This window comes from Carlito syrichta, unplaced genomic scaffold (assembly GCF_000164805.1).
Source record: "Carlito syrichta isolate Samal-C Ts95f unplaced genomic scaffold, Tarsius_syrichta-2.0.1 Scaffold316825, whole genome shotgun sequence".
Taxonomy (NCBI): domain Eukaryota; kingdom Metazoa; phylum Chordata; class Mammalia; order Primates; family Tarsiidae; genus Carlito; species Carlito syrichta.
In genome coordinates, this window is record NW_007260921.1 from 157,218 (window position 1) to 182,426 (window position 25,209).

Consider the following 25,209-nt stretch of genomic DNA (forward strand, 5'->3'; position numbering starts at 1 on the left):
AATCTAAATGATGAATTCATAGCCATTTATCAGGAAGTATTTTGAAAATGTTTCATTTATTTGACCACAAACTCTTACTTTACAAAAAAGGATGTGAATTTCTTGATGATTATTTGTCTGTTGATGCTTAACTAAAGACAAATATCTAGTCAATATTAGCATGTTTTTATACCCTGAAAAATAGTTAAGTTGCTGATGACACAAAATTTGTATTTTTATCCTTAAACATCATCATATCATGCAATGATATGATTCAGTTTCACATTTTATGATTTTTTTGTTTGTTTGTTTCTAAGAAGTGAATAATTGCCTCTTTGGGTTTATTTTTCTATGTGCTGATCATTAACTTATCAACAACATCTCCAAAAAAGTATACATTTTTTCTTGATCATATAAAACTCCCAAGTATTTCATTGGTTTTCAGTTCATTTATTTCCCCTAGTTGATGTCATATCTCCTGGAATTATTTCTTCTGCTCCAATCTGAACTGGCACTCCCTCGTCCTGTAGTACAGTTATCTTCCTAAAACTCCTCTTCATCGTTTTGCTGGAAATTTTCTTTGCCTCTTTTTTCCATCATATATCTTCACCTTGCATTCCATTTCTACTATTTTAAATTCCTTTTTTAATAAATGAACTTTACTTTTTGAGTGGTCTTGATTTACAGATGAATTACAAAGATAGTACAGAGAATTTCTATGTATCTAGCACCTCTATGATGAGCATCTTATTTTAATATGGTACATTTCCTTTTTTCTTTTTTTTTTTTTTTTTGAGTTGGCATCTTACTCTGTTGCTCAGGCTGGAATGCAGTGGCATGCTCATGGCCACCACAGCCTACACCTGCTGGGCTCAGGCGATCCTACTGCCTCAGCCTTCCAAGTAGCTGAACCTATAGGCGCATGCTACCATGCCTGTTTAACTTTTTGATTTATTGTAGAGAGGAGGTCCCACCAAGTTTCCCAGGCTGGTCTCAAACCCCTGGACTCAGGAAATTCTTTCACTTCAGGCTCCTAAAGTGCTGGTAACACAGGCTTGAGTCACCATGCCTGGCGTGGTACATTTCTTACAGATAAATAACTGATATCCATCCATTATTGTTAACTAAAGTCTATACTTTATTTCCTTATTTCCCACCTAAGATTTCCTTTTTTCTCTTCCAGAATTCCATTTATTTAATTGTCATGTTTCCTAAGGCTCCTCTTGGCTGTGACATTTTCTCAGACTTTTCTTGTTTTTGATGACATTCGCCATTTTAAAAATTACTGGCTATATATTTTGCAGAACATCCTTCAACTGAGATTTGTCTAATATTTTTCTTATAATTTGACTGGGGTTATAAATTTTGAAGAGGGAGACCACAGAGGTAAAGTACCATTTTTGGAACATATTATCAAGTGTTTTTGAACAATGCAGTCAAAATCACAGCAAAAAAGTAATTGTGTGATTGAATTTCTCTTCTTGTTAAGAGAAAGATTCTATCCCTTGCCACCAAGTACTAGAAAATTGTCCTATGTTAAGTTTCTTTTTTTTTCTATAATGCATTTTTTTTTCTTGGCTTGAAGAGGAAAACAACAGCAGACATTTTTATTTCTGTTAAAATTCAAGTTGTTGGTGCTAATTGGCTTCTTAGCATATTTGTGAAGTAGAGTGTAGAATCTGTACAAGTCAGAGAGCAAGGATTAGTGAAGTTCATAAACTAAGATCATTGAGTAACCATCACATGCAGGCATCTCTATTTTACTCACAAGAGCTAACAAAGACTAGTTTATTGTCTCTACTTCTAACTGGCTAGTTTTTAAAATACAACTGTGGGCTTCAAGACTGTATTACATCAGAGAAAAGGTAAAGTTTTCTTTTGGCATGAGTTTAACTAGGACCAATAGAGCCCTGGTAGGGATGTTTGCTCATCCCCGGGGCATATCAAGAACTACTTTCATTTCTAAACAAAAGTTTAAAACTTTGCACAATGATGTCTGTTAAAATATTTAAATAATTTTCTGGGAGTCAGATTCTTAAGCCTAAAGTTTTTTAATGGTTATTGATTATCATCCATTTTATACAGTCAAAGCAGAAAATATAATTTGTAAAGTTAAATCACATTTAAAACTATGTTTTCAAGATAAAGAATAGCATGAAAGAAAATATAGAGCTTATTGTTGATATTTTAGCAATTTTAGGATTACATAAATTATGTTGTTTTTTCTGTAATAGGGAAAATAAGACTTCCTCTTATATTATTTAAATGGGAATCAATTTTTAAATTAAAAGACTATTTTATTTACAAGCAGAGATGGGGGAGTAGCATTCTTTTATTTAAACTTCAAGATGTGCCCTTGAAAAATTACCCCACAGAATATTAATTTAAAATAGACCACAAGCATAGTTACAGTTAAAGAATTATCCAGTGCGCACATGGTCTTAGAATGCTACCCATAATAGAGAATGCCTTTTAGATAATTAACATGTCTGTCAACCTAATAAGTTGTCTCCTGCCAAAGAGAAACCTTTCACTGTAATTTTTACCAAACATGGAGACACACTTTTAGTAGTTATTCTTAAAAGTGAACACTACAAATTAAAAAGTAACTAGGAAAACCATAGCCTTTAGATGCCTCTTTGCTTTGGAGACAAACTTAAAGGAATTGTTACTGTCAGTGGATATTTCACAACTAAGTATCCCCAGCTTTGATGTATGACCATTAAAAAAAAAAGAAAGAAAGAAACTATCTCCTGCTAAAAGGAATATTTGACTCCAGAGACGCATGATCAAGGTTGAAAAATTTTTGAAAAGCCACTTTGGCTCTACAAAAGATTAGGAAGTCTAGGAAAATATAAATTTTTAAACACTATGCCCAAAATCTGGTAGATGGAGTAAAGCATACTTCTTATGATGTCCTTTGTAACAAATATGTCTTCTTTAAGTTCACATATTTCTGTAGGGTGCTGACACCTCAGAATAAGTCTGCTATTCTAGCTTTTATAACAGCACCATTGGTGCTGGGGCAAGTGTACCCAGGTTGATGGCTTGATACAGTTTTTCCTTGTAATTTAGCCCACATTTCATGCCTGAGGGAGTTGTTTCCCTTTCACTTAAGAACTGGAGTCCTTCAATCTCCTTGCATTATTTTTGTTGTGATATAGCACGTTAAAAGCTCCCTGCCTGACAACTGTGGCCAGAGGCTGGGATCTACTGGGAGTGGCATCCTGTACTGAAAATAATATCGGTTCATCTGTTCACTAAAGAACTGCAGTGTTATAGAGGTTTGGAATGGATTTCAGGATCATAAAACTCTGACAGGAGTTAAAAAATGCACTAGCATACATGTTCTATTGAAAGATGAGATTTAAAAAATATTTATTGAGACATGTATATAGCTTCGCAGATAGAGCACTGTTGATTGTGTCCCCACAGTTCAAATGCTACTTAACAGACAGCTACTTGGCATAAAGCTATACAACAATTTCATTTAAAATGATTCTTCAGCTTTGCCTTGTTCCAAAGCCCTTAGTAAATTTTATTAATTTACTAAGTAATTTATTTATTTTTAATAACACCGAGGCTGGAAGCAATCTTCAATTTCAGTTGTCAAGTAGGTCAAACAGGCTGCCAACTCCTTTATCTGGCCCCAGGACTGTATCCACAGTTCAAGCTCACTGTGGAAACCTGCCAGAAGTAACTGCAAGCTACCATGTTCTCTTCTTTGCTACTTCTTACCCCCCAACTTGGTGACCTGTTTGGTGCCTTGCTAGGTGGGTGAGTTGAGTCGTTGGTGCACTTTCTGAATTTGCATGCATCAATTTAATCCTATTAGCACAGTGGCCCTATCCATTATTGCTTTTTTTTTTTCCTTTTTTGACCTTTGCCTAGATTTACACATCCTTCCCACATCCTGAAGTGTGGAAGCAGGAAGTCAAGTTCAAAGGAACTTTATTGACTTGATAGCTTCAATCTCTTAATTTTACAGAAGAGCTAAATGAGTTTAAGAAAACTTAAGCAGGTCATATTGATTGATATACCTATTTAGTTTCAGAAAAAGAATTTGGAACCCAGATCTCCAAGCTCATCTTTGTTTTGCTAAGATTTGACACTCGAGATTTTGTGCATTTGTTCATTTATGAACAGAAGAGCGACACAGTATAGCATCCAAGAGCATGAACTTTGGAGTCAGACTGTCCCGGTTCAAGCCTGCCTGTTGTACACTAATGTGCTGACCATGGCCAGGTCATTTAACACCTCAGTTCCTTCATTTCTTCTGTCAAATGGGTACAATACTGCCACCTCTTTCACAGAGCTGTTATGTAGGTATAGAATGTACAACACAATGTAGAATGCTGTAAATTTTCTATAAAATTTAGCTACTCTTATTCAATGAATAGTTTAGTCAAACTTAACAAATATGGATTTGGTGCTCTTCATATGCCATGTGGTGTTGTGGACCCCAGGGACAGAACAGCTGATAAAACAGGCACCATTGCTACTCTCCAGTCCCTCTTCACCTTACCCCTTTGCCCAAAAAAGAGTAAACAAATAATCATACATACACATCTCTAATATAAATTATTACTATTAGTATTAATTAAAAATAAAGGGAGCCGGGCTCGGTGGCTCAGCCTGTAATCCCACGCTTTGGGAGGCTGAGGTGAGTGGATTGCCTGAGTCCGCGGGTTCGAGACCCACCTGGGCAACTTGGTGAGACCTCATCTCTACAACAAATCAAAAAATCAGCCGGGCATGGTAGCGCATGCCTATAATTTTGGCTACTCGGAAGGCTGAGGCAAAAGGATCGCCGGAGCCCAGCAGGTCGAGGCTGCAGTGGCCGGGAGCAGCCATTGCACTCCAGTCTGGTCGACAGAGTGAGACTCCAACTCAAAAAAAAAAAAAAAAAACAAAAACCTAAAGGGAAGGGAGAGAATGGCAAGGATTGAGGATACAGAGGTAGATTATGCAGGTCCTAATAAATTCACGATGTCATATTAAAAGTCTGAATTTTAATGTATGCGGTGAGAAGCTTTTATGTTTTTAATTACAGATGTTTCTACTACAATGCGATATGTAAGTTTTTAAAAAGCTTTGCTTTCTGCAAAATCCATATTAAAATAGCAGCGCTCATGGAAAAGAAAATATATGTGTAACACCTACACAATCATCACTATGAACTCTTACCCTAGCAAAAATGAACTATGAATAAATAAATACCTCCACAGCTATAAAATTCTACTGTGAGAATAAAATAAGGTAATTTGATAGCATGGATATAGGTAAGGCTTAGGATACTTAAAGAAAGAGAGAAATGCACAAAAATGTGGTAAAAACACAGCAAATTATGATGGGCTTTGTTTCCAACTAGAACCAAAAGAAAGAACAGAATGTGGCCCTGAGGGAATCTGGCATGGTATTTCACATTGTACTCCACTGTGGATCCAGTTAACTTCAGCTTTGTTACCATATTTTGCATTTCACTGCTGGTTTTTGGTGGTTCAAATTGTTTATGCGTTGAGAAATTGGCTTATGAAACAACATACAGTCATCATCCCCACCCCTTACCTGTGATTCCATTTTCACAATTTCAGTTGCCTGTGGTCAACTGCGGTACAAAAGTACTAAATAAAAAATTCTAGAAATAAGCAATTCATGAGCTTTAAATTGCATGTCATTCTGGGAAGCACAATGAAATTTCACACCATCCCACTCTGTTCCACCTGAGAGGTGAATTATCCCTTTGTCCAACAGATACATACTGTCTATGCATCCTGCCTGTCACCCACTTAGCCTTTTTGGCTATTAGATTGACTAGCACAGTACCACAGTGCTTATGCTTAAGGCATTCTCATATTACTTAATAATGGCCCCAAAGTGCAAGATTACTGATACTGGCAATTCTGATATGCCAAAGCACAGACATAGAGTACTTCCTTTAAGGGAAGAGGTGAAAGTTCTCCACTTAATAAGGAAAGAAAAAAAAAATCATATGTTGATGTTGCTAAACTCTACAGTAAAAATGAGTCTCCTATGCATGAAATTGCAAAAAATGAAAAATTCCTGCTAGTTTTGCTGTCACACCACAAACTGCAAAAGTTAGAGCCCCAGTGTTTGATAAGTACTTAATTAAGGTTGAAAAAGCATACAATTTGTGAGTGGAAGACATGAGCAGAAACATGTTCTGATGGACAGCAATCAAGTTTGGTATTATCTGGTTTTTGGAGGAGGGGAATGCTAAAACATATCCCCGTGAATAAGGATGGACTACCGCACTTTCCATGTTGTAGTCACATTCCTCTCCACTTGACAATCACTTAGGAGCTAAATTTCCCACCTTCTAGACACACATTCTAGCACATCAGATAGAAAGGGAAGACATTGGTAGATTAGAATTTCTAAAAGATTACTGTGGTGCAGGATCACAACTCAGATTGTAGACACCTTTGGACTTCTAAAGGGAAAAGAGAACTTAGATTACAGAGGTGGCAGTGATGATGAAATAACCAGATGTCCAACACCAAAAACCTCTAAATAGAACAGAAAGGTGTCTATTTCAAGAAACGATCTTAGATGTCAATGTTCTCTCTAAAATCCAAGTTTTATACACACACACACACACACACACACACACATAAACACACTATAATATATGTATACACGTGTGTGTGAGTGCATGCGCACGTGTGTGTGTGTGTGTATGATGGTTTATTCTTTTGTTTATTTATTTATTTTTTTTTTTGAGTTGGAGTCTCATTCAGTCACCCAGACTGGAGTGCAGTGGCCGTTCCCGGTCACCGCAGCCTCACCTTCTGGGCTCCGGCGATCCTCCCGCCTCAGCCTTCCGAGTAGCCGGAATTACAGGCGTGAGCTACCACGCCCGGCTGATTTTTTGATTTCATTGTAGAGATGGGGTCTCGCTGCCCAGGCAGGTCTCGAACCCACAGGCTCAGGCAATCCACTCACCTCAGCCTCCCAAAGGCGCAGGATTACAGGCTGAGCCACCGAGCCCGGCTGTTTATTTTTGAGTTGGATTCTTACTCTGTTGCCCAGGTTGGAGTGCAGTGATGCTCACGGCCTCGCATTCTCGACCTACTGGGCTTAGGTGATCCTTCCGCCTCAGCCTTCCAAGTAGTTGGAACTACAGGCACGCACCACCACGCCTGGCTATTTTTTTTGATTTATTGTAGAGACGAGGTCTCGCCAAGTTGCGCAGGCTGGTCTCGAACCCATGGACTCAGGCAATTCTCTCACCTAAGCCTCCCAAAGTGCTGGGATTGTAAGCTGAGCCACTGAGCCCGGGCATGATGGTTTATTCTTGAGTCAAACTTGAGGACTTAAGCCTGGGTACACCCACCCTCAGGAGGTCCCGAGAACATGTGAAAGTCTGAATTGTGATACCTCACATCTTTAAACAAAAGGAGGAGAAAATTTCATAGAAAGAGAAAGTAAAATACAACTTAATGACATACTAAAGTAATTTTGTGAAGTAAGATTTTCTGCCAGTCATCTTTTCTCCTCATGTTAGTACTCTCCCCATGTGAACTGCACATGCCCAGACTAGGACTGATACAAATATGAGGAGAAATATGAATGACACAAGTTCAAGAGATTAAAACATTATAAAGGTTAATATTGGGAGTGTAAACTTGAAAACAGATGAGGAAAAACGCCTGTCATGCTTATAAAGGCTTCTTGAAATTAGATGCTAATATTCTTTGACCCCTGCAGTATTGTTACTACAAGAGTGGCATAATAGTTCATGTTAGATACTTGACTTTAAATGTTAAGAATAAATTCTTTCAGTATAAATCGCATTTTTTGAATTAAACTCTATTGTCTAGATCATTGTTGTCCAATAGAAAGTACTGCAGACTGTAAAGTGTGAGCTGCATATGAAATGTCAATTTTCTAGTAAGCTCACTGAAAAAGTAAAAATAGGTAAGTGAAATTAATTTTAGTAACATACATTTATTTAAGCTAATCTGCCCAAAATATCAAGCCAACAAGTAATAGATATAAAATGTAATGAACTATTTAACATTTTTACTTTTTTGTAATGTTTTTGAAATTCAACTTATAAAAGTAAAGTACATCAAATCCCAAAATACCAAATTTTAATTAAATATGCACATACTAGTGTTTCCATATTAGATAACGGAGTTCTCAGTTTACTTTTTATGGTATTATTTATCCAGAATGAAAAGATATAGTAAAATACAGACTACTTATGTTTTTGTTGATATCTAACAATTACACTCCTTCAGACAGGAAAAAAAAGTCATACCCCTTTTTTATGTTTTAGGGAGTGCCTTTCTAAAATACTTTCAGAGTATAACCTTTGGAAACTCCTCATCTCACCTCTTATCTCAAACACGGTGAATTGTTGCCACATTAAATGCTTAAATTTGAATATTTGTGAGAGCGCATTATTCATGTTTATTATATTATACATAAATGAATAAACATTGAACTAAATTGTTGCTGAGTGATTGACAAAAATGTCACATTTTAGAGACATTTGATTAAATGTATTGATTTTTGTTTTAGTTATCTTATTTTGGAAGCATTGCATATGTTTTTGGCTTCCAACATTTGTGGCCTTTGAAACCCTCATAGACCCTTGGCCTTGTGTTCCTAGTGCCAAATACATAAAACCATCCTGGCTTAAATTTCATTTCTCCGTGACTGCTTACAAAATATAGGAACACTTTTATTCCTTTCGTTCTCAGTACAATTGGCACCTACAACAGGCTTTTGCTAACTTAAGTTTTATCACCAAGGTATTTTTGTTTGTTTTTGTTCACATTGGCATCATTTGTCCACACTTACTTGAATGCTTATTTTCTGTTTCTGATCTAAAGAGGCAAACTTTTTTGTTTTTCTCATTAAGGACCTAGGACATTATAGAAACTCATGATTCTAATCCAATATGATTATTAGATAAGTGAAGTTAAAAATGCTTGTTATAAGAAAAAGTGCAAAGCTCACTTTACCTAAATGAAGAGTCAAAATTGTCCTTTTGGTATTGATCAAATATTTCTCTAAGCTGCACACATCTACAAAATAATTCCCACATATCCAGAACTTCTAGTGCATCCAGACTGGAGAAGCATTTTAAAAACTTTTAGGCTTATAAAGCCTTCTAACACCTGACATTTTATCTATCGTTTACGTTTTGGTAAGATCATTTACTTTTACATTAGCGATTTATCTTGCTCTTTCCTGGATGGTCTTAATCTTTCAGCTCTCTAACCTCAGGAACCTTAGCTTTTTTAAAAGTGTTTTCTTTATTCTCTGAAGTTCTTAATCTTGGCCTATTTTGCTCCTCCCAGGGGACATTTGACAATGTCTGGAGTTTTCTTGTTGTTGTTGTCACAGCGGGGTAGGGGAGAAGATGCTACTGTCATCTAAGTAGAAGAAAAGGGTGTTTCTATATATCTTTTTTTTTTTTTGAGTTGGAGTCTCACTCTGTCGCCCAGACTGGAGTGCAGTGGCCGCTCCCGGCCACCGCAGCCTTGACCTGCTGGGCTCCAGCGATCCTTCCACCTCAGCCTTCCGAGTAGCCGGAATTACAGGCATGCGCTACCACTCCCGGCTGATTTTTTGCTTATTGTAGAAATGAGGTCTCGCTGCCCAGGCGGGTCTCAAACCTGCGAGCTCAGGCAATCCACTCACCTCAGCCTCCCAAGGGCGCAGGATTACAGGCTGAGCCACTGAGCCCGGCTCTACATATCTTAAAATGTACAAAATAGCTTCCAAATGACATGGTATTGTCAACCCCAAGATGTGAAGTTGAAAATCTTACTCTGACTTAATAGTTTCCTTTACAATAGTAATTTCTATTGTCTCCTTAAAAATGATTATTAAATTTAAACAAATATTGCTTCTGTTTATAATATATCTTTTGCCTCATTGTCACTAATATTTTTTTCAAGTCTGTAAAAAACTAAACTTGGGCCAAGCGCAGTGGTTCTAGCCTGTAATCCCAGCACTCCGGGAGGCTTTGGTGAGGGGATTGCCTGAGTCCACAGGTGCGAGAAGAGCCTGGGCAACTTGGGGAGACCTCATCTCTACAATAAAGCAAAACGTTAGTCAGGCATAGTAGTATGCCCTTGTAGTTCCATCTATTTGAAAGGCTGAGGTGGAAGGATAACCTGAGCCCAGCAGGTCAACGTGGGATGGCCATGAGCATGCCATTGCACTCTAGTCTAAGCAATGGAGTGAGATTACAAACAAATAAAAAAACCAAAAAGCAAACAAACAAACAAAAAAACAACTAAATTTATTCAAGGTAAAAAAGTTGAGTAGCAGTGAAATTTACCAATGTAATACTTTTAAAGTCTTTTTTCTGTTTCTTCACTTTATGGCAGATATGAGATTTTTGATGAATATCATCATGCAGTTTTACTAATTTAATGTATCTTTTTAAATTTACTTTATAGGTCCCTTTAGATGGAATATAATACAGCAGAAAACTTTTCATCAAAAGGATTAATGCCTGCATTATCATTTCTGCAGTAAAACAAGAAACTAAGTGGTGACCACAGAGACCTCAAACCTGGATTCCACAATTCTCCATTAAGTGCTGGAGTTTCTATCACTCTGCTGTAGGAAAGCCTTTGCCAATGCTTACAAGGAACTGTTTATCCCTGCTTCTCTGGGTCCTGTTTGATGGAGGTCTCCTAACACCACTTCAACCACAGCCACAGCAGACTTTAGCCACAGAGCCAAGAGAAAATGTTATCCACCTGCCAGGGCGATGGTCACATTTCCAACGAGTTAAACGTGGCTGGGTATGGAATCAATTTTTTGTGCTGGAAGAATATATGGGCTCCGAGCCTCAGTATGTGGGAAAGGTAATGGCGTGTTTTTTTGTTTTTTGGGTTTTTTTTTACAACCACTTGATAGGAAGGGGGAGTATGCATTGTGTATTTTGTATGGATGTTTTGCACAGGAGTTGAACAAACCAGTGACTAGAACACTGGAATTGAAATCCAAGAGACCTGGTTTAGCTTCCTGACTCAATGGCCTGGGTAAGCTTCGGAATATCATTTAACCTCTCTTTGCTGCAATTCCTGATTATTAATGAAAATAATATATATTTTGTTTCCATCTTTGACACTGTTTGCTGAAGAAATGAGGCTAAAAAATGCAACTGTCATCAAGTATAATTAGAAGCGTAGTTAGAAGTATAGTATAATATAATAATATGGTATAATAGTATAAGATATAGCATGGTATAATATAGTATATAGTATGGTTATAATATAGTTATAGCATATTATTGCTTACAGTCAGATTGGAATTGTTTAACAACAAGAGATTCAGAGAAAAATCACCAGGCATAAATACCCTAAACTTATATTGGTGTTCTTGAATGACCAGGTGGTATTCTTTCCATTTTTCCTTTAAAACATGATATACCATTTGGATTGTGGGTTTGAAGTATTGATTTGGCTTACTTATGATATATTAAGAATTACTTTATTATATGTTTCACAAGCTATTTTTTAAGCTATTTATGGCTAAAATAATAAATGTTGGAACCTTAAAATGTATACGTTAATCTTCAACATGGCACACAATTTTAAAATCTTATCACAAGTTTGTAGAAATTTATTTTTTGTTTACAAAATAATTGGTGGCAAATATCTGTTTCAGCCTAGAGTACATAGAACTTATCCTTCCCACCAAATATTTTTTCTCTAAAAATAAATATTTTATTTTATTTTGGTGGTGTGAATTCTTTTCTAAATTTTCCAAAAATTTTTTTTTCTGGAGTTTTGATTTTAAAAGACATGCTTTATGAGGGTTTAAAATAAAGCCATGGGCAAAAATGGAAAATTATAGACAAAGAATATTTGGAAATAAATATAGAGAATCTTGACTATTGACTATTACATTTATTGAAATGTCTGAAAACATAAGCTAAAGAAAAATGATAGGTCTTATAATTTCAGCGATAGGTCAAGGAAAGCATATCTATTCCAGATCTTAATTCCTTATCACATTCTGTTTTGAAATTTTCCTTGAATAAATATATTTAAAAGATATTGAGTGATGCAGTAAAAAAGTATTACAACAGAACTTTTGTTGAAAATGAACACAGAGACAAGGTTGCCATTAAGGTATAAAGGACCCCAGACAAAGTATTTTCACATGTATAAAAATGTATCTGTGTATAAAAATTGAGTAACCCCAAATCAGTATGTGAGTACCGTTGTGTCAGTCCCATTTCTAAGGATCTTACTTAAAAAACAAAACAAACAACAACAACAAAAAAACAGAAACAAAGCAAATAGTACCATTAAGCAAGACAGGCTCCCTACTAGGAATCAGGACGAAGTTATCTGGCCCTGGGAAAACCGTATAGTACCATTACTGAAGCTCCACTGAGCACCTATGAACACATAGATCGAATAGAAGGTCAAAGAGAGCTTAAAATGAGAAAAATGGACACTGAGGCCCAAATGGTTCCAGTACAGACCAGAGTGCCATTCTCAAATCCCATTGCTGGCTACAAATAGCCCTAGGAACAGGAAGGGTTTAGAACATTTTGAGGAAGGTATTCCAAAGTATGGAAGTCCCCTGAAGTAATGGCACAAAGCTTCTGCTTATATAATTTCTCAGTATGATTGTGGAGTATAACAATTTCTAAAACATTTTTATGATAAGATATCTATGTAGTCCTGGTGCATTCTTTCTTTTGATCTAATTTACAATAAGGATAGGATTTGAGCACTCCAGATAAGTGGAAGTGTTTGTCAGAGCTCTAAAACTCTGCTTCATGGATATCAGTTATGTCACCTCTGTTTATGATAGAAGCTAGACATCACATTGAGGTGACTGACAGACGCTGGAGAGGAGATATTCTCTGGTTTTGGTTGAAGTAGTTTCATACTCTTTAGTTTCCATAGTCAGAGGTGATCAAGTTGAACTTAGATTGAAAAATTAATAAAAGGTACTTTTATTTGATTCTAGATAGGGTAGTATTTCTCCTCTTAATGAACACAATTCAAAACAATCTATGGGATTGTTTGCAAAGGTTCTTGTTTGATACTCTAAAAATCTACTTTTGTGATTGCTATGACAATATGGAACTCATACAGTTTATTTAAAAGATGAATTAGTATATATAACTGTGATTAAAAAGGAGTAAGTCTCACATCTAATCTATTGTGTTTGAACAGCATTTTTTCCACAGTACATGGCTTCACATTAGTGATGGGTAATGAAAAACCAAGGTTCTCAAGCAATGTACATCTCTAAATGGAAATGAAATAACAGTTGCCAAGATTTCCTTTCCAAAAGAAAACTAAACAAAGTTTAACTAACTCTGTATTAATGCTTCTAGGTTTGAGAATAGAAATATGATAACACGGGGACCAATTCAAACCATTATATGTGTGTGTAAAATATATGCTTATACTTCTACTGTTTCTAGAAAGGCTTTCTGACCACTCACAGAAAAGTAAAGTATTCTAAAGATAGTAGAACTCAGGGTTAAGGTCAAAAGACAAATGCAAATGTGCCAAACACAATGTTCAACTGACTACAGTTAACCCTTGAACAACTCAAGTGTTTAGGTGCACTCAGTCTTTTCACCCACCCCACACAGTTGAAAATCCAAGTATAACTTTTGATTCCCTCACAATGTATCTACTAATAGTCAATTGTTCACCAAAAGCCTTAACAATAAAATATTCAATCAGCAAATATTTGTATGTTACATTATTATGTACTGTATTTTTACAACAAAGTAAACTACAGAAAAGAGTTATCAAGAAAATAATAAGAAAAACAAATATATTTCCTGTTCATCAAGTGGACATGGATTATCTTAAAGTTCTTATCCTCATTGTCTTCACATTAAGTAGGCTGAGGAGGAGGAGGTGGTTTTGCTGTCTGTGGGGTGGCAGAGGCAGAAGAAAATTCATGCATTGCTGGACCCATGCAGTTCAAATCTGTGTTGTTTAGGGGTCAACTGTACTATTCTGAGTCTCCATTTTGACTTTCTGGGTTTTTTTGCAGAAAGAACACATATGGAAAATTAATATGTATAGTTCCCACCATTGGCAACTCCACTATTTTGGAGACACACTGATTTTCCTGCATTCAAATCTAAAAAAAGTCTAGCTGCAGAAATTTACAGAGGAAACCCTGAGTAGCTTAGTAGACATTCACCTCAACAACCATTATATTTAAAAGATCAGTTGTTAATATTGACATCCTTTCACGAAAGACCAAATTGTGCTGTAACTTATAAAGAATATTACTTTATTTGCTATACAGAGAAATCACAGCAGTATCCAGAGGTTAAAGCCAATACTTACCTTAAATACACATCTTGAATTTGCTACAATCCCTAAACCGGTAGAAGTCTCCACATCTTGAATTTGCTACAATCCCTGAACTGGTGTAAAATTAAGACAGGAATTAATTTTATCTGCAAAAATGTTTTTAGTCAGATGTTACAAGTTGCTCAAAATAACCACAAACAAAAACCTGCATTATTACAGACACACACAAACACATGCACAAGTGTGCATACACATACAAATAAGTTGGATGCTTACACCAGCCTAGATCATCGCATGCCTGTGTGGTACTAAGTTTTGTCATAGACTCCAAGTTATGTATCAAGAAAATGCTGCCTATTTTAGTCTCAAAGAATAATTTAGAAAATTAGGTTATCATTTCAGATTAGTCATAGCAACAATTCTTAAATCTAAATTGTTTAAAAGGGCAAAAAAGGTTAAATACAAGGTGGGCTCGGTGGCTCAGCCTGTAATCCCGCGCTTTGGGAGGCTGAGGTGAGTGGATTGCCTGAGCCTGCAGGTTAGAGACCCGCCTGGGCAACTTGGCAAGATCTCATCTCTACAATAAACCAAAAAACTAGCCGGGCATGGTAGCGCGCGCCTGTAGTCCCAGCTACTTGGAAGGCTGAGGCAAAAGGATCGCCAGACCCCAGCAAGTCGAGGCTGTGGTGGCCAGGAGCGGCCACTGCACTCCAGTCTGGACGATGGAGTGAGACTCCAACTCAAAAAAAAAAAAAAAAAGGTTAAATACATATAAACCCTAGTTTCAGAGGTATTCTTGTATTCAATATATTTTGTATTAAGACTACATTATAAATTAAGACACTATTAAGCCTTGTGGGAATAAATGTGAGTATACAGGTCTCTAGATTAATAGGTAAAGTTTATTGAGGGCTTCCTTTGGACATAGTTTTAATTGTTTTACAGATATAAACTTACAGTATCTTCAAAACAGCACTATGAGGGAAATTATTAGTAACCCTACTTTACATATCAGAAAACAAGTACAGAAAAAACCAAATAACTTTCCTGTGGCCCAACACTCATTGCATGCCAAAACTAAAAATTTATGCCAGGTAATCCAGTTCAATTGCACCAGAAAAGACATGGTTTATTATCCTGTAAGACTCTTAAGTGCTAACAATAATTTTAATACTCTGTTTAAAGAATAATAATAGAGACACTATTAGGGACTGTGGCAACACCACAAGACCTATGACTTCGGCAATACGATAACAGAATTTAAGAAAGTCTTCTCAGATGAGGGAGCACTTGAGATGAGTATTGAAGGATGATTTAATTTTTCCAGAAGAGGTCGTATGGGGAAAAGTTTTTGTAAGCACCGAAGCTTGAAAGTTCAAGGTGAGCCTAGGTAGCAATATATCAGTACAGTCATAGAGTGTAAAACCAATTATTTGGAGTAGATAAATACGGAAAGTGTGGAAAGGTTCAATTCTAATAGCTAGATGAGTAGTATTTATTCTCTAAGGTACAAAGATCCATGAAGTATCTTTGTTGGGGATTAATATCAGTTGAATGACAATTCTAGAATGTTCACTCAGTCAATTAAAAGATGCATCAAAGAGAGAGAAACAGGTACAGAGATAAGGAACATTTGTAGGAGAAGGCTAAAGTAGGTTTGGGTAGGAAGTAATGAAGCATATGGAATATTCGAGTTGAAGATTTGAAAAGGGGACAGATAATACAAAATTTTAAGATTTATTGGTCACAGCAATACAAAGGATGAGACAGTTTAGAAAAATATTGTGGAAACAAAATTTGCAAACAGTAGTGGATAATAAACAGAGTGTAAAAAACAAGAAGAAATTAAACATGACCCAAATTTCTGACTTTTGATTTATTGGTGTCCTTTATAGATTTGAAACTAGAGTAAAAAACAAGATATTTAATGTTATACATGATATATACTCAATTACTTTATACACAGGTGAAGTATAGCATAGATATTTAGATACATTAATTTAGTGTTCAGGAAAGAATAATTGGTATACAGATGGTAGTTAAAAATCACATAAGTAGGTAATACACTCTAGGAAAAACTACCGAGAAGGTAAAAGAAACTTGATTGTTTTAATTGCAAACAATATAAGAAGTAATTAGATAGATCTGATTAGCAAAAGGCAAAAGGCAAGCACTAGATTGTGTCATTGAAGATAAACCAAAAAAAAAGTTGTATAGTAAGAATAAGGAATGACAGCAAATGTGAACTCCACAGGCCAAATTAAATAATGACTTAAAAACATGCCATTGGTTTTGGCAACTAGTAAACCAGTGGTGACTTTTGTAATAATGATTTTCTCTAAAGCTAAGAGAAAGAAGAAAGGGATGCATACAGCCTGTGGATAATATTTCAAAAACATCGATGGTGGATACTACTTCAAAAACATAGATGAAAGAGATTGAGAAATGTCTTGTTGATATTCCTACTTTGTTTTAGTTAGGGATCTCCAGAGAAACAGAGCCAACAAAACATGTAGATAGAGAGAGGAAAAAATATATATATTTTAAGAATTGGTTCATGTGATTTTGTAGGTGCAAGTCCAAAAGCTGTAGGGCAGATCTGCAGCTTGGTGATCTAGGGAAGAGTTGCATTTCAAGTGTGAAAAATTTGCTGAATTTCTTGTTCAGGTGAGGTAGATCTTTATTTTGTTAAGGCCTTCAACTGATTAGATGTATTCCACCTTCATCATGGAAGGTAAACTTCACAGCAGCTTGAATGAACTCAGAGTGTATCATACTCAGTGTTCTATCACAGAAACAAAGAACTGAGTACCATATGTTATCACTCATAAGAGGACACTGAACAATTATCATAATACTATAAGAAAGGAATTGACAGTAATGGGAAACTGCTAGGGTGAGGGGGGAAGATACAGTTCATCAGTAAGTGTACCTGATCTCAAACGCGGTGATGTAGGGACCAAAGTGAGGCACAAACTTTAACCTGTCCGACAGCCATTTATATACCTAACCGTGAATTGTACCCCCATGTCTTTAAAATAAAAACTTTTAAAAAGACCAAAAAAAAATAGATAACGTGAATAATTATAACTGTTAAAAATGTTAATCTTGTCAAAACAACAACAAAAGTCCAAAAAAACAAAACAAACAAACAAACAAAACCTCCATAGAAGCATCCAGGATAATGTCAATGTTTGACCAAGCAGTGCAACATTGTTGTAAGTCTACCCCTTTTCCACTTGGCACCCATATGCATCTCCTTAAATAATATTTAATCTCCAAATAAAGACAAACCCTTTCCCAGGAGAGGGTATAAAGTCCTTAAATGATGTTTCCTCATCTCCTAGATGTCCTATAACTTAAATACGAGCATGTAAAATTGATACTTAAATATTGTGATATAAAGTCAGTACATCTCATGCATGACCACTTGCATACCTCCGACCCTAAAGTGGCAGGCACCATAGCAATTTTGTTCATGAACCCATTAGGTTATGAAAGAATGGGTCTAACTGGTATTCACAAAATGAGCCATTCTATCCACTTCATTATTAAAATCTTCCTCTGCCGATGATACTTTTTGTATACATTCACATAAAACACCAATATCTTCACATATTTTTCACTCAGAAAGGTCTGTTCATATGCCCTTTCCCCAGGCTTTCTAGTCATTAATTTTCTAATCATGTCCTTCTAAGTCCCTGACCATCCAGCCAAATCATTGGCTACAGCCCATGAATCGATATGTAATCGTATGTCTGCCCATTTTTCATTCTAAGTAAAATGAAAATCCAGGTGCACTGCTTAAAGTTCTGCCCACTGGGAGGATTTCCCTTCACGACTGTATTTCAAGGATGTTCCAGAAAGGCTGTAATACTGCTGCTGTGCGATTCCGGGTAGTGCCAGCATATCAGAAAGAGCCATCTATAAACCAGACCCAGGTCTTTTCTTCCTTCGTTAACTAATGGCAGGGAACGCATTCTGAGGCCATAGGTGCAGACTGGGAGAAAGGACACAGTATGGCAAGAATGAGGAACCATGGGCATTTGGGCCACTTTATATAACTGACCATGCCTGATCTCATTTATACCACTTTCATTTGATGGTATGGTAGTGCTGTGTAGACTCTATTTTGTAGCTTTCTGGGCCAAACAGCATAGTTCATGTGGTCTACTTAGATCACATGATACATTGGTGCCCCACGGTTAAGTGTTCAGTCTTCAGGAAGGCTCAGTAAAGCTGTTTCTCAAAAGGAGAGTAAATATCCACAAAAGATAGTGAAGCTTTGTCTCAAAATCCTAAAGATCTGTGTTGTAAATCACCAAAGGAGACTAACCGGAGACTCCAAATGACATTTTTACTACTATCCATACTCAAACCTCATTGGATCTGCTGGATCACATCGTCTAAGTGGTAGAAGAGCTTACCCAGCGCACTTTCTTTGTTCTGGGCTCCACTGAAAACTAGCAGCTTTTGGGGTCACTTGGTAAATGGACTAGTGTCACACACACAAATGAGCAATGTGCTGCCTCCAAAATTCAAAAAAATCTATTAAGTATAGTGACCCCTTTAGGGTTGTAGGAGGGGCCACATGCAAAAACTTATCCTTTACCTTAGCAAGGATATCTCAACGTTGCACCACACTACTGAACCTGTAGAAATTTCACGGAGGTAAAAGGACCCTGAATTTTTGTCAGATTTTTTTCCCCATCCCATTTGTAAGTAAATGTTTTACCAATAAATCTAGAATAGTTACTACTTCTTGCTCAATAAATCCAATCAGCATCATGTTGCCAGCGTAATGGACCTGTGTGATGCTTTGGAAAAGGGGATCAAGATCCCTGTGAACTTAATTATGACACGGGACTGGAGAGTTAATACACTCTTGAGGTAGGGAAATGAAGTTGGATTGCTGACCTTGTCAGCTGGAAGCAAACTACTAATGGTGATCGTTGCCAACAGGGATGGGGAAAATTTATTTGCTGTATGAATAGCTTCACAACAGGTACCAGGAGACGTGCTAATTTGCTCAAGCCACAAAACCACATCTGGTTCAACAACTGCAGTTGAAGTCACCACCTGGTGAAGCTGATGCTAATCCACTGTTATTTCCCGAGATCCATCTGTCTTTTTCAAAGACCAGATCGGAGAATTGAAAGGGGATGAGGTGGAAATAATTACCTCTGCATTGTTCATCCTTGGTGGTGGCACTACTTTCTGCAGTCCCTCCAGGAATGTCGCATTGCTTTGATGCATTATTGTTTTATCTGAGGGAGTTTTGGTGGCTTCTGTTTGGTTCTTCCATCATAATGGCCCTCACTCCACATGTCAGGCAATCAGTGAGGAAATCCTGAGAGCAGCTGAGTATATCTACTTCAATTATAAATTCAGATGAGGAAATTAACCACAGAATGGGTTGGGAAGCCACAGGTCTCACTGTGAGATAGATGTGAGATAGATTGCCTGAACTTCTTAATTTCCTATGCTAACTGTAGGCTCAGTGACAGTTTGGGTCTCTTGAAATTAGCATCAGTTCAGAGCCAATGGCCAATAGTCTCCAAAAGATTAATTTATTTCCTTTCACTCAATGTATAGTCGCCCTGGTTAAAAACAAAACAAAACAAAACAAAAGCTGTAGGTCCTTTTGGGAAGATTGAGAGAGATTAACCGCATACATTTTAAAAAATATAATGGACTCCCTCCTCAAACTGATGATAATGATAACCTTTCATTCAAAGGGTTTTGGGTCTTTAAACTGGTTCAAGTTAGGGAATTGACTGAGGAGCAGTAACTCTCTGTGTTTGTGATTCCGGTTAGATTTTTGTTCACCTGATCTAGAACTTTTCTGTTTATGCAATCAAATAATAATTTAGTGGGCTTCCTGAATATTTCACTTATAGGAACAGGATAATCACCCAGCCAAAGCCAAAAGTAACTGTTAGTCACAGTATTCTGATAGCTCTTTGGACTGTTATCCATTATGGTGCCCACCTCAACTTTGCCTTTGACCTTTGAGTGCTGCCACTTGGCCCCTATTACTCAGAGTTCAATAATTTCATTGTATTTAAGTTTGCCAATTCAGTGGCAGCAAATCTCATTGTAAGTTCCAGCATACAGAGATGAGTGATCACTGGAATGCTGAAGCAAATGTATTTTCACAGTGGTAGAGAAAGGCATGTCTTCTGGACCCTCCCAGGGTGGGTGAGGAGGTCTTAAGAAATCTGCTCTAGCATCCCAACCTTCCTAAGCTTTCGAATCCTGTTTTCCACAGTATTTCAATGCAGCCTTAGCATTTCAAATTCATTGACTGTGCTCAATCTTTTGCTCCATGTTTCAGCCACCCAAACATACAAAACGTGAGAGTTCTTTCTATCTCCCCACGTTGCACATTAAATTCAGAATTTCTACTTAATGAGGCCTATCTAAAAATTCAGGAAAATCCAACCACATGTTTCTTTCACCGTGATTCCATACCTTAATATCTATTCCCCATTTTCCAGATTTCGGTCTGTATAAATTAGAAAAAAAAAATCAAGTAATTATTCTGGAATTTAGTGCACCTCCTCATGTGTCACACTTGTACCTCAACCTCAGGGGATTGAAGGTATTATAGTTTTGTATATAGGTATTATAGTCTTGTTATAGACATGAAGCAAAGAGGGTCGGTAGAGTGGGTCCTGAGGAGAATCAGCAGTCTTGCAAGGTGACTGCATTTGGAGGTCATTATAGTTCCCTTAGGCAATGCAGGGTTAATACCTCAGATAAGATAGAGAGGCTGCTTCCACTGGCAAAGAAGACTCATCAGAATTTGGGATCCCAGTGTCTTCACTTCTTCAGGGTCTTCTGACACAACCTCACCCCAACATTCAGCATTCCATTCTTTCATAACTGTTCTCGCTTTAACAACAGGCACATGGGCTAGAAATTCAATTTGCCTTGTAATTCAGCCATTCACAAGATGACAGTACGGTTTTGTTTTCCAGTAATCTCAGCCCTGTGTCTACAGGAGATAAGGGTCTCTTTCAGGGCAGACATAGAAGTTGTCAGATCACTTATGTGGTGCTTGAGCTGGGAATTTAAATCCCTAAGCTCATCCTTTTTTTTTTTTTCTCTCTCCTTTTCCAGTGGCATTAGAAGTAATTAGCCAATTTTATTCATTAAATTATTATCTGTAATCATTAGTTTGACAAAGTGTTTAAAGATATTATATGCATGGTCACCCACATTCCTGTCTTTTATTTGTGTTTGATAAGGAGAATTCAATAATGATATCTTGCATATCTCTACTGCCACATCACACTGGAGACTATCAATGCTATTTTCACTACTGGAAATAGAGTCAATAGTGTTTTAAATCTAATCAGATTGAAGAACTAATTTCAGAAGCCCCGGACCAATAAATAAAAGTCATTCTTTTTTTTCTTTTAGGGGGTGGGGGCTGTCTCACTCTGTCATTCAGGCTGGAGTGCAGTGGCATGATCACAACTCTCTACAGCCTTCTGGGCTCAAGCAAGCTTTCCCTCTCAGCCTCCCAAGTAGCTGAGACTATAGGTGCATGCCACCACCCGGTTTTATAATAATAATAATAATAATAATAATAATATTTTTATTATTATTATTGTAGAGATGAGGTTTCACTATGTTACAGAGGCTGATCTCCAACTCCTGGGCTCAAGTAATTCTCCCACCATGACCTCCCAACATGCTGGGATTACAGGTGTGTGCCACAACATCTGGTAAACACTAATTCTTAAGATTTTGTTCCCTTAACCATCACAGAAACTAAGAACTGAATACCGCATGTTCTCACTCATAAGTGGGCCCTTATAACTGGTCATATGAGCATAAGGGTGGGATTAGCAGATACTGGACATTGCTAGGACAGGGAGGAAGAGAGGAGGGAGAGGAGGTATGTGGTAACATACTATGTACCAGGTTCACTCTCAGGAGAAGAAAAGATCAACTAGAAGCCCAAACCTCATCTGAGCAAAACATCCTTATGTAGTAAATCCTCACTTGTACCCTACAACTCTAAAATAAAATAAGATTTTTTTAAAAGACCCAAATACTAGCCGGGCTCGGTGGTTCAGCCTGTAATCCCACGCCTTTGGGAGGCTGAGGTGAGTGGATTGCCTGAGCCGTGGGTTCAAGACCCGCCTGGGCAGCGAGACCTCATCTCTACAATAAATCAAAAAATCAATCGGGCATGGTAGCGCATGCCTGTAATTCCAGATACTTGGAAGGCTGAGGCAAAAGGATCGTCGCAGCCCAGCAGGTCGAGGCTGCGGTGGCCAGGAGTGGCCACTGCACTCCAGTCTGGGCGACAGAGTGAGACTCCAACTCAAAAAAAAAAAAAAAAAAGACCCAAATACTGTATGTGCTCACTCTTAGGCAGGCCCTGATCACTAGTCACCTGAGCACAAGGGTGGGATCAGTAGATACTGGTTAGAGCTAGGGAAGGGAGGGAAGGAGCAGGGAGGAAGGCACAGCTCAACCTACTGGGTACTGGTGCACTATCAGGGAGAGAGGGCCAGCTGGAAGGCCAAACGTCACCTGCATACAACCTGCTTATGTAGTAAATCCTCTCTTGTTCTCCACAATTCTGAAATAAAATAAAAAGATTTTGTTCCTCTAGAATCCCGCATGGCACCAAAATCTGCAGTAAGGTACTCTAGAGAAACAGAAAAACAGTTTGTGGGGGCATATATATGTAGATCTATATATCTACAAAGTTGGATACAGATATATAGACATCCCTCAGTATTCTCAGGGGAGTGGTTCCCGGGTCCTCCTGGATACGAAAATCGGCGCATACTCAAGTCCTGCAGATGCCCCAGTGTAGCTTGCAGATATGAAAAGTCAGCCCTGTGGATACATGGGTTTCAAATACCGTAAATTGTATATTTTTGATTCATGTTTGGTTGTGGATGTGGAACTCGCCAATATGGAAGACTGACAGTATTTATTGAAAATATCCACATATAAGTGGACCTTCAAAGTTAAACCTGTGTTATTCAAGGGTCAACTGTGTATATATGTTTAGACAGGAGATAGAGAAGGAGACAGAGATTTAGACTTTAAGGAACTGATTTATGTAGTTGTGGAGGAGTGAGTTCAAAATCTGCAGTGTATGTCAGCAGATTGGAAATCCAGAAAAAGTTATAAACCCAAAGGCTGTCTGCTGGCAGAATACCTTTTAATTTGGGAGAGGTCAGTCTTTTTTTAATAGGGCCTTCAATGAATGAAATAAAGCTAATTAATTAATCAAATTAATTATCACAGGAATACTAGGCCCAGTGAGATGTTGTTAAAGGTATGGTGGTCTGAAAAAAGAAAGAAGTGCTGGTTTACTTTTAAGACTAAAGTAAAGTAAACTTTTAAAAGATGTTAAAGTGGTAGAACCAGTTAGCATTGTATGATTGTCTTCATCACCAAGAAGCCCTAGGAAAAGTGAAATGGGTGTAGATGATTGGAAAGATTCACAATTGCTGGGTACAGTGGTTCATATCTGTAATCCAAGCACTTTGGGAGGCGGAGGTGAGAGGATTGCCTGAGCCCACAGGTTCAAGACCAGCCTAGGCTACATGGCAAGACCTCATCTGTACCATAAATCATCATCAACAGCAACAACAACAAAATTGACCAGGTATGGTGGTGCACACCTACAGTTCCAGCTACTTGGAAGACTGAGGTGGAAGTATCACCTGAACCCAGCAGATCAAGGCTGCGATGGCTGTGAGCATCCCACTGCACTCCAGCCTGGACGACACAGTGAGACTCCAACTCAAAAAAAAAAAAAAAAAAGCTGCTGATTCATTATTGTGAATGTATATGACCTGTATGATGAATAAACAAGGGTACTAACAAAGAAAAAATTCAAGAGAAACGAGGTAGAAACTATGAACACTGAAGTCCAAAGAGACCTACCAATAAGAATATATACTTTTTGCTTATGTGAAGAGAAAGCATTAGCAATAAAATTTCAGTTTTTTCTAATTATATGTATAATTGGGTTTTTTCAGTAGTTAGAAAAAGAATAAGAAAGAAAAAGAATAAGAAAAATAGCATGTTAGTTACAATTGTACTGCAAAAACAATTTGTGTATTTGGAATTTCCTCTAAATGAACACTTAATATTAGGATGACATTTTGACTCATGCTTATAACCCTTTGAACACCCCTAAAACTCAAATTGTATCACAAAAATGTATTAACATGTTTAAAATATCATTTTCATAGCTCAGCATCCATCCATCCATACATCCATCCATCCATTCATTCATTTATTCATTTGTTTATTTGGTTCTTGAGTCATGAAGCTTTTGGAGAAGCCCATAATGTCCCTTTCATTGTGCAGTTTACTTTGAAAGTGTGAGCTTTTCATATTGGAGTGAATCTTGTTCATTTGGGATTCCAGGCTCATAATACCAACTCAATCTTCATAGAAGTATGTCTCAAGTTCTGTCTAATGTGTTACACTATTGCCATTCAGATATAATAGTCTCCTTCTGAGTTGATAGAAAATTGGAAAACTCACATCTTATTTTTAAAATGCAAAGAAAAGGAAACCTTGACACTGCTTGGTTATTTCAAATCTTATGCAAACTCCTCTTGACTTCTGCCTCGCTTTTATATTTGAGAATCTTTGCAGAGTATTCAAGTGCCCTAATTCAAAGCTTTGTTTCTCATCCATTCTGCTGCCAAATGGGTTGACTTTGCTGCTCATCAAAACATCTTTAGCTACCAGTTTTTTCTATAGCAAAAAAGTAGAAGGAACCATTTTAGCTTTTTAAAAAGTCTTTTTAGGTAAGCCTGATATTTAAGTGCACAACTTGATTCTTTTTTTTTTTTTTTTTTGAGTTGGAGTCTCACTCTGTCGCCCAGACTGGAGTGCAGTGGCCGCTCCCGGCCACCGCAGCCTCGACCTG

At 37.3% G+C, this 25,209-nt stretch overlaps 1 protein-coding gene across 1 annotated transcript in view; it reads left to right on the top strand.

The window, feature by feature from the left end:
- Positions 1-25,209, top strand: part of LOC103277268 (cadherin-12-like) — a 249,856-nt gene that overhangs the window by 131,964 nt on the left and 92,683 nt on the right. Inside the window, exon 2 of the mRNA XM_008074669.2 lies at positions 10,425-10,838. Coding sequence (XP_008072860.2) covers positions 10,608-10,838 — 231 coding nt within the window. The 5' untranslated portion in view covers positions 10,425-10,607. The remainder of the gene's footprint in view (positions 1-10,424; positions 10,839-25,209) is intronic.